Here is an 11,349-nt window from a genome sequence, read left to right as displayed (position 1 = left end):
ATGAAGATATTTTGTAAATTTCCTACTGTAAATATATAAAACATGTATTTTTGTGAGTGAATGCAGCACAATCGTGAACATAAATGAACAACTTTAAAGGAGATTTTCTCAATGTTTTGATTTTTTTTGCATCCTCAGATTCCAGATTTTCGAATAGTCGTATCTCGGCATATTGTCCTATCCTAACAAACCATACATCAATGGAAAGCTTATTTATTCTGCTTTCGGGTGATGTATAAATCTCAATTTAAAAAAATTGACCCATGTGACTGGTTTTGTCATCCAGGGTCACATATATGTAAATTTTACTTCTCACAAAAATGCTAAAAATGAAACGTGTGAGAGTGTGTTATAGGCTGTATGTCATGGCTAAATATGATGGCGCTACTGCAACATGCATCACCGCAGATGAGCATCTATTCATCAAGCCAACGTGCAAACTATCGCAAATCAAAGTGAAAGTAAGTCGCAGACGCTTAACACACAATCATCATCATTAAAAGTAAAGAACCGAAATGATCTTACCAGGGCTGTTGCCGCTGTCTCTTATTGCGGACTTTGATTTTGAAATTTTAGCTGATAATCAATAAAATGCCGCTCATAACTGTTGCTTTCGGTGACGTGCACTCCATTAAATCTGCATATAGCGCGGGAATTGAAGATCGGATTTATATCCGTTTTGCAAAAACACATTTATGTGACCAGGAGTAAATGGAATCGTTTTGATAAATCAGATAGCTATCCGATCTGAGAAAACACATGAAGTGGCCAGGTGTAAACAGCCCCTTATAGTCGACAGAATTAAAGGGACCATCAAAATAAAGTGAAACTCAAACCTCACTGAAACTGAGCAGGGCTTTTACTACCGCAGTTCTGCTTGATCTCCATCACACTGGTTTAGTGTGGACAGTTTATGTCCTGCGACAGACATTTCCACCGGCAAGATGCGCAGCGCTTGAGACGGACACGCGTTACAGAAGTACGGAAACACTCTCTCACTGAAGCTGTGCTTGAAGGAATGGAGATGAGCGTCAGTGAGAGAGTCAAAGAACGACAGTTTTCCTCCGTCCCAGTCTAGCTGGACTCTGATGATCTGGACCTTGTGTTTCACAGTGAACGGCGTCAGAAACTCTCCTGAAAGGCCTTGTCCGTACTTCCCGTTGTGGAAGCCGATGCGCCACAGGCCAGAACTGGGAGGATTGTCTCGTGTCTCGATGGCAGACTCTGAAATCACTCCTAAAGCCCAGGTGGTGTTTTCACCGACCTCGATGTCCCAGTAGTGATTCCCAGAGCTGAAGCCTTCAGAGCCCAGGACGCTCGTATAGCCCTCGCGTTTCTCCGTGAATCCCAGAGCCTGTCGACTCCACTGACCAAAGCTCACATCGCTCAGATCGTCGGAGAGCTGGAGACACGGGTGAGCGGTGTTGGGGTCGAGGACCACAGGAACTATAGAGGAAAAAAGATGTTTGTTTATTAACGCTTCCCCGTGTCACATAGGAGTCATTCAGATCCAAGTGCAGCTTGTCTTTATTAAACAGAGTAGTCACCAGGCAAGGGTCATACACCAGCAAACACAACAGAGAAGATCAGGCAAAATCGTGGTCAACAAACAAACAGGATACAGAAACCAGGCAGAAGATCAGGAACAGACAAGGTCACAACAAGCAGGTAAACACATGGAAAATGCTTGGAAATGTTCGCAGCAACAAAACAAGACTTCGCCCCGAGTGTTGTGTGAGTGTGGCTTAATTGAGTGTTTGAACATGAGGTGCAGGTGTGTGTGTAATCAGTGCAGGGAGATGCATGATGGGAAATGGAGACCGTAATCACCCAGGGAGTGCGTGGCTAATCGTGACAGAGCCCCCCCTTTAAGAGCGGCTTCCAGACGCTCAACAAAACAAAAAAAAAAACACCCACAAAGTTCAGGGTGCCGGGGCGGACCAGACAGTTCAGGGGGCCGGGGCCGGGCCAGACAGTTCAGGGGGCCAGGGCGGACCACACAGTTCAGGGGGCCAGGGCCGGGCCAGACAGTTCAGGGGGCCAGGGCCGGGCCAGACAGTTCAGGGGGCCAGGGCGGACCAGACAGTTCAGGGGGCCAGGGCGGACCACACAGTTCAGGGGGCCAGGGCCGGGCCAGACAGTTCAGGGGGCCGGGGCCGGGCCAGACAGTTCAGGGGGCCGGGGCCGGGCCAGACAGTTCAGGGGGCCAGGGCGGACCAGACAGTTCAGGGGGCCAGGGCGGACCACACAGTTCAGGGGGCCGGGGCCGGGCCAGACAGTTCAGGGGGCCGGGGCCGGGCCAGACAGTTCAGGGGGCCAGGGCGGACCAGACAGTTCAGGGGGCCAGGGCGGACCACACAGTTCAGGGGGCCAGGGCGGACCAGATATTTCAGGGGGCCAGGGCGGACCAGACAGTTCAGGGGGCCAGGGCGGACCACACAGTTCAGGGGGCCAGGGCGGACCAGACAGTTCAGGGGGCCAGGGCGGACCAGACAGTTCAGGGGGCCGGGGCGGACCAGACAGTTCAGGGGGCCAGGGCGGACCAGACAGTTCAGGGGGCCAGGGCGGACCAGACAGTTCAGGGGGCCGGGGCCGGGCCAGACAGTTCAGGGGGCCGGGGCCGGACCAGACAGTTCAGGGGGCCAGGGCAGAGCAGACAGTTCAGGGGGCCAGGGCAGAGCAGACAGTTCAGGGGGCCGGGGCCGGGGCCGGACCAGACAGTTCAGGGGGCCTGGGTGGACCAGACAGTTCAGGGGGCCTGGGCGGACCAGACAGTTCAGGGGGCCAGAGCGGACCAGACAGTTCAGGAGGCCTGGGCGGACCAGACAGTTCAGGGGGCGGAGCAGACAGTTCAGGGGGCGGAGCAGACAGTTCAGGGGGCGGACCAGACAGTTCAGGGGGCGGACCAGACAGTTCAGGGGGCCGGGGCGGAGCAGACAGTTCAGGGGGCCAGGGCGGACCAGACAGTTCAGGGGGCCGGGGCGGAGCAGACAGTTCAGGGGGCCAGGGCGGAGCAGACAGTTTGGGTAGCCATGGCAGCGCGGCCTCCATGGTCCTGTGAAGGGACATACTGCCCCTCCCCAAAATTTTCTTAAGAGCAGCTATGGGATTCTGCTCAGGAACAGGCACCGGCCCGGGAACAGGAACAGACACCGGTTCGGGAACAGGAACAGACAGTTTGGCTGCGACCATCTTGTCCGGAGGCACTGGCTCGGCAGACGTGACGTGAACAGTCTCTGGATCAACAGACGTGACGTGAACAGTCTCTGACTTGACAGACGTGATGTGGCAGGGCTGACGTGAATTTCAGGCTGAGGGGATACTGTGGGTTCACGGAGCTCCTCCTCTACCACGCCCACAGTAAACGATGAGCCGCTCAACAAAAGGGCCAGGTCAGTATAGTGCTCTAAAGTCCCGTGAGGATCATGCAAGGACATGAATGAACTGAGCGGTTCAGATAGTCCTCCCCGATAAAAGATCATAAGGCATTCTGTGTTCATTGAGGTGAGATGTGCCAGTTCAATAAACTCTTCGACATACTTCTCAATCGACCGATTCCCCTGATGGAGATGCAGGATTTGTACTGCTGTATCCATGGTTGGCATCGCTGCTGGAACTAGGTGTGGCGAAGTCTTCTGTTACGAAGCATAGGAGTCATTCAGATCCAAGTGCAGCTTGTCTTTATTAAACAGAGTAGTCACCAGGCAAGGGTCATACACCAGCAAACACAGCAGAGAAGATCAGGCAAAATCGTGGTCAACAAACAGGCAGGATATCAGGGCAGGAAGCAAACAAACAGGATATAGGAACCAGGCAGAAGATCAGGAACAGACAAGGTCACAACAGGCAGGTAAACACATGGAAAACGCTTGGAAATGTTCGCAGCAGCAAAACAAGACTTCGCCCCGAGTGTTGTGTGAGTGTGGCTTAAATGAGTGTTTGAACATGAGGGGCAAGTGTGTGTGTAATCAGTGCAGTGCAGGTGTATGGTGTAATCAGTCCAGGGAGATGCATGATGGGAAATGGAGTCCGTAATCACCCAGGGAGTGCGTGGCTAATCGTGACACCCCGCCATTGACAGAATTTTCCATCATTTATGAGATAACGACTAGTAAAGTCAAACTTCAAATCACAGTCTTTGTTCTATAGAGACTGTGTTGATTCCTCAATTAGTGAGGTTAAACAATAAATCTATATGATCTAAAAAAAATCTGATCGTGATTAAACCATAAAATCTCAAAATCAGTGAACAAAAATTATTTATAAAGCTAAGGCTCATAAACATTAGATTGCTCACACCTCAAGTGGTTATTGTAAATGAAATGATCACAGATAGCAGTTTTGATGTTCTCTGCCTGACTGAAACCTGACTTAAAGGGTTAGTTCACCCAAAAATGAAGATTCTGTCAGTAATTACTCTCCCTCATGTTGTTCCAACCCCGTAAGACTTTCGTTCATCTTCAGAACACAAATTAAGATATTTTTGATTAAATCTGAGAGCTGTCTCACTGCTCCATAGGCTTCTCTGCTATTGAAACTTGCCGGCCCAGAAAGTTAGTAAAGACATCGTTAAAATAGTCCAAGTGACCACAGTGGCTCAACCTTAAGTTTATCAAGCGACGAGAATACTTTTTGTATGCAAAAAATAAATAAAAAATAACGACTTTATTCAACTCTTCATTTTCTTCTGTGCAACTCTTCATTTCACTACATCCTTATGCATCGCTTTCTGTCAGGACTTTTACGTGCTTTTCTCAACTCAGTGAAGTGACGTCGACGTGCGGGTTAGCGGTAGCATAAGCCATCAGGCAAGTGTTATTTAAATAAACTCCTGATGTACTTACAAACTTTCCAATGCCTCGTTTTATGAGTACAGAACCTATTTGTACTACTGTAGAAGTTTGGTACCATTCTGGGCATTATTAGTGGGGTAATTTACAAGATACAGCCTTGGATCCATTAGCGCCTGCACTAAGCCATTCGGCTGATATCTCTAAATAAGCTCTAACTTTAATAATGTTCGACCAAGGGAAAAAAGGCTTCTGGGGGGTGTTTGGCTCGAGGTCATGGTTGCAAAGGACCCTAGGTTGATTTTACTCCGAACCATCCCTTTAAGGTTGAGCCACTGTAGTCACTTGGACTATTTTAACAATGTCTTTACTAACTTTCTGGGCCGGCAAGTTTCAATAACAGAGAAGCCTATGGAGCAGTGAGACAGCTCTCAGATTTCATCAAAAATATCTTAATTTGTGTTCTGAAGATGAACGAAAGTCTTACGGGGTTGGAACAACATGAGGGAGAGTAATTACTGACAGAATCTTCATTTTTGGGTCTCGTGTTTATAACAGACAGCAACACAGTGTCTGCCCAGATCCAAGCCCGTCTGATTGGTTGTGGCAGCGGTGTTGTGACTATCTATAGAGATATTTTTAATGTTACTCAGAAAACAGGACACAGGTTTAACTTGTTTGAAGTGCGCGTGCTAAATGTTTCACTCTCAGATATAAGAAAAACAATTCCTATGTCTTGCTTTGGCCAGCGCGTTTACACCTCCAGGGCACTATGATGAATTCCTAAAAGAGTTTGTATTATCTTTGCAAAGATTTGCATGTTATCTGTTTTATGATGCAGAACAGTTAGTTCATGCAGTCATGACCTCTACACTAGATTACTGTCATGCATTTCATCCACAATAAACAAGATACAACTAGTCCAAAATGCAGCTGGTAGAGTTCTTACCAGGTCAAAATATGATCATATAACATCAATTTTATCATCTGGTTACTTATTAAGTTCTGTATCAATTATAAAAGGATTGCTACTGACTTATAATGCATCAGATCCTGTGTATTTAACTGATCTTCTACCGTCTTACAATCCATCACACTCTTTAAGATCACAAAACTCTGGGCTTTTGATAGTAATATCTAAGTCCACTAACGGAGGGAGAGCGTTTTCACATTTGGCTCGTAAACTCTGGAATAGCCTTCCTGATAATGTTCAGGGCTCCGACTCACTCTCCCAGTTTAAATCTAGATTAAAGACGCATCTCTTTAGCCTAGCATTCATATAATGTATCTCATAACCTTATACTCCAGTTATAGTCCAGGCAAAGTAGCGTTTTACTACAGACTAATTGTAAAATAATTTTTTTCAGCATAGATCTTTTCTATGAGGTGTCCAGAACAACATACTAAAAGTCCTAAGAAATCCTAGTTGAGGAAATATGTTAAATTCTCATCAATCAACTTTTCATGTATACTTTTACTATGTAAAGTTTTATTGTGGTAGGAGTAAAGAAAAAAATTAAGCCTATTTGGGTGTATTTTGGGCATATTCGATTAGTCTATAGCTCATTTGCATATTAAAATTCATTTTCAAAGAAACTTGTAATACAAAAAATGTTACTTTTCGTGGGTACTTTCATTGTGTAAAGTTTCATTTTGATTGGAGTAAAGGAAAAAAATAGCCCCATTGGGGTGTATTGTTGCCTGGCCTTATTGGCACACATCTCGGATTGATGAGAATTTAACATATTTCCTCAACTAGGATTTCTTAGGACTTTTAGTATGTTGTTCTGGACACATTCTTTTACAATTAATTCTATTTTTGGCTCCAAAATGAGTTACTTTGCCTGGACTATTATATCAGATCAAATGCACATGATTATCGAAATTGTAATGTAGACTCATGCATTTTCTGTAAAGCTGCTTTGAAACTATATGCATTGTGAAAAGCGTTAAACAAATAAATGTGAATTAAATTTGATTGAATTAATAATTAAATGATTTATGAGACAACGCTTCCCCGCCATTGACGGAATTTATAAAAAAAAATTATACATACATATATCTTACAAAAAAATATTATTTTACAAATTTTTAAATATATATTTTATAAAATAATTAGGACTCTAAAACTGCTATAGAATCAAAGCCATATGTTTTACCAAGTCGTGCTCCAAATTTAAAGTTGATATCACAAACATTGAACCGCTAAAATGTTTCATACCGTTTTCATAACGCGATGTCCAATTTCAAAACCGTTTTCACAGGATGAATTTTGAGTGTTTAAGTTTTCTAATTTCTACCCAGTTACTAAAAACTGTAATCAAAAAGACATTAAAAAGGTTATGCTTAAAATAAGAACAAATATCTGCCAAGAAAAGATTGTGAGAAGGGAAAACAAGATTGTGACCCCATTTTCTCCCGTTTTAAGCTTAAACTCACTTTATACATTTTTCACACTTAATATCACACTTTCAAGTCATTTAGCTTCTCCAGTAAATGTATCTTGGGTCACACTTTATTTTAAGGTGTCATTGTTACAGTGTAATTATATATTTAAGTACTGATTAATATTAATCAACTACATGTACTTACTATAGGGGTATGACTAGGGTTTGGTTGAGGGTTAGTTGCATGTAATTATACATAATTTACTGTTATTACGATGGTAAGTACATGTATATGTAACAAGGACAATGTAAAATAAAGTGTTACCGTATCTTGATTTTAGAATGTTTAGACTCACTGTATTGAGCGGCAGCCCTCATTTTCTGCCATACTCCAAACTTCAGATTTCCCAGATGCTTTGCCACATCGATCTGCACTTCCGGAAGCTTCTCTGGACACGGACTGGTGCTCTGAGGACTGGGAAAACATCCCTGAATCAGCACTGGTCCTGATGCTAACTCACAATCCCAGCAGAGAGGCTTCAAACACGGGGTATTTCACTCACCTGTCAGGACAGCCTTTGTACTTCTTTAATCGGGTTTGCACGGCCATGGAAATGACAAACAGATATTATAATCAAAAAACATATCTCATGATTAAAATCAATAAAGGTTTATAATTATTATAAATTGCTCAATGGTAATGGCTCTATTTACAAAGATCAGTTCTTAAAGGGTTCCATCAGGCGCTTCATAAAGAATCTTTTAGGGGTCTTATTAAAAATTTATTAATTTTGATTAATCAGCTCGTAAACATACTTTATCAGTAAAAAATATAAATAACCTGAAAGAAGCATGCAGTTATTTAAGAAGAACCTTAGGGCTCTACAATCCTAACATTTTAGTGTACAGTAAATATTTCCATTTCAAATAAATGCTTTCTATTCATCAAGGAATCCTGAAAGAAATGTGCATCATGGTTTCCACAGAAATATGAATCAGCACAACTGTTTTCAACACTGATAATAATCATAAATGTTTCTTGAGCATCAAATCATCATATTAGAGTGATTTGTGAAGGATCATGTGACACTGAAGACTGGAGTAATGATGCTGAAAATTCAGCTTTGATCACAGGAATATATTACACTTTACTATATATTCACATAGAAAACAGCTGATTTACATTATAATAATATTTCACAATTTTACTGTTTTTACTGTATTTTTAATAAAAAAAAATAATATTTAGAAACTACTTAAATAATTCAAATTGTGCAGACATGTTTTTTTTTTTTTGTCCAGGCTATTGAGAAATTATGAACATGCAAAAACAAGAGAGAACCAATGAAATATTAATAAACGAATATGTTGTAGTCTTTGTATGCTTTATGTTTGTTTTTGTCTTTTTATTTATCTTTTTATAACATGTAGCTGAAATCTGTCAATTTTTGCCAAATAATTTTGTCAGATATTAACCTTAACCAAGTTCAGTGTTTTGTTCTTCACTCATATTCAAAATATATTTCATATTTTGATGGTTTAATCAAACTTGTAGTGTCATTAAAAACAAATATCCCCTTCAGACATTATTTTAATAAATCTGGTCAGAAAGTATGATAAGTAATTGTGTTTACCAGCAGGAATGAGATGTTGTTGGACTCGATCTCCTCCTCAGCGATCCTCGTTCTTTCTTCCAGAGACGAGAGTTGAGCGTTGATCCTCTTCATCTGCTCCTCCAACACCTTCCTCTTCTGCTCCTCTTCCTCTCTCAGAGCAGTTATCCTGGACACTTCTTCATCACGCAGAAACTGATGAAGATGCTCAAACTCCTCCTTTATATGTGCCTCTGTTTGCTTGGCTTGGTTCTGGAACACAGTAAACATGTAATTGTTTCCAGCACTGTAAAAAAACAAATCCTGTAAAAAAAACGGTAATTTTCTGGCAGCTGGGGTTGCAAAAAAAAAAAACTACAAACTAAAATAACGGAAAATAAACATCTCGTAAAAATACCTGTATTACCGTTTATAACTGTAATTTTACGTAAAACCTTGTTTTTCTTTAGCTTTGTACTGTTTAACGAAGGATCATACATATTTATCTATAAATAAGGTTAAACACTGCTATATACAGATAATCAGCCTCTTAATTGCAAAACATAATGTGTATTTAATAAAAACAGTATAAACCGAATAACAGTTTAACTAGTAATGGTTGTTATAGGATGTGAAGGATGTGTGACTTGATTTTACCTTGATGTGTTTTGCTCTTTGATTACAGGTGAATTTCTCTGATTTTAACAGTTTGAGCTTCTCTAGTAAAGGCTTCAGTCTTGTTCTGAGCACCTCCTGAAAAGTTGAAATTAGAGTGATATTATATAATGTATATCAGAAGATTTATCTGTGGCTTGGCTGCAGGATCTCTCTGTGTAGAGAACATTAGGCTTTTAGTCAAGCTTTTATAGATCAACATCTCTCAAATTTAGCTTCTTAATCTTATCTATATCATACTAATATGTAGAAAGGCAACGCAGTACGGATGGGATGGATTGGGATATTGATATATGGATATGGATATGGATGGATGATTAGGGATAGAGAACGATAGATAGATAGATAGAACGATAGATAGAACGATAGATCGATAGATCGATAGAGATCGATAGAGATAGATCGATAGATAGATAGATAGATAGATAGATAGATAGATAGATAGATAGATAGATAGATAGATAGATAGATAGATAGATAGATAGATAGATAGATAGATAGATAGAACGAAAGATAGATAGATAGATAGATAGATAGATAGATAGATAGATAGATAGATAGATAGAACGATAGAACGATAGATAGATAGATAGATAGATAGATAGATAGATAGATAGATAGATAGATAGATAGATAGATAGAACGATAGATAGATAGATAGACATATAGATAGATAGATAGATAGATAGATAGATAGATAGATAGATAGATAGATAGATAGATAGATAGATAGATAGATAGATAGAACGATAGATAGATAGATAGACATATAGATAGATAGATAGATAGATAGATATAACGATAGATAGATAGATAGATAGATAGATAGATAGATAGATAGATAGATAGATAGATAGATAGAACGATAGAACGATAGATAGATAGATAGATAGATAGATAGATAGATAGATAGATAGATAGATAGATAGATAGAACGATAGATAGATAGATAGATAGATAGAACGATAGATAGATAGATAGATAGATAGATAGATAGATAGATAGATAGATAGATAGATAGATAGATAGATAGATAGACATATAGATAGATAGATAGATAGAACGATAGATAGATAGATAGACATATAGATAGATAGATAGATAGAACGATAGATAGATAGATAGAACGATAGATAGATAGATAGATAGACATATAGATAGATAGAACGATAGATAGATAGACATATAGATAGATAGATAGATAGATAGAACGATAGATAGATAGATAGATAGATAGATAGATAGATAGATAGATAGATAGATAGATAGATAGATAGAACGATAGAACGAAAGATAGATAGATAGAACGATAGATAGATAGATAGACATATAGATAGATAGATAGATAGATAGATAGATAGATAGATAGATAGATAGATAGATAGATAGATAGATAGAACGATAGATAGATAGATAGATAGATAGATAGATAGATAGATAGATAGATAGATAGATAGACAGATAGATAGAACGATAGATAGATAGATAGATAGATAGATAGATAGATAGATAGATAGATAGATAGATAGATAGATAGATAGATAGATAGATAGATAGAACGATAGATAGATAGATAGATAGATAGATAGATAGACAGACAGACTGATGATGGATAGATAGATAGATAGATAGATAGAACGATAGATAGATAGATAGATAGATAGATAGATAGATAGAAAGACAGACAGATAGATAGAACGATAGAACGATAGATAGATAGATAGATAGATAGATAGATAGATAGATAGATAGATAGATAGATAGATAGATAGATAGATAGATAGATCTGTGGCAATCAATTTATATTGATTTTCACATTATTTAAATACTTTGATTCAAACAAAGTTAAAGGAACTGGAAATGTAATAAAAAAAATATTTTTCACAATAATTCAAGCCTCACCCA

The 11,349-nt window shown here is 40.0% G+C and overlaps 1 protein-coding gene across 1 annotated transcript in view; it reads right to left on the bottom strand.

Moving 5' to 3' along the window:
* Positions 1 to 231: 231 nt before the first annotated feature.
* The window catches only part of trim35-27 (tripartite motif containing 35-27), a 32,995-nt gene continuing 21,877 nt past the window's right edge, over positions 232 to 11,349 (bottom strand). Inside the window, exons 3-7 of the mRNA XM_079892139.1 lie at positions 9,427 to 9,522; positions 8,812 to 9,042; positions 7,741 to 7,763; positions 7,534 to 7,652; positions 232 to 1,446 (exon numbers count right to left, since the gene is read on the bottom strand). Of these exons, the coding sequence (XP_079748265.1) occupies positions 863 to 1,446; positions 7,534 to 7,652; positions 7,741 to 7,763; positions 8,812 to 9,042; positions 9,427 to 9,522 (1,053 nt within the window). The 3' untranslated portion in view covers positions 232 to 862. The remainder of the gene's footprint in view (positions 1,447 to 7,533; positions 7,653 to 7,740; positions 7,764 to 8,811; positions 9,043 to 9,426; positions 9,523 to 11,349) is intronic.

The sequence above is a fragment of the Squalius cephalus genome, assembly GCF_949319135.1.
Source record: "Squalius cephalus genome assembly, chromosome: 14".
In the NCBI taxonomy this organism is placed as follows: domain Eukaryota; kingdom Metazoa; phylum Chordata; class Actinopteri; order Cypriniformes; family Leuciscidae; genus Squalius; species Squalius cephalus.
Note: the sequence above shows the minus strand (reverse complement) of the source record. Positions and strands in the feature narration are given on the sequence as shown.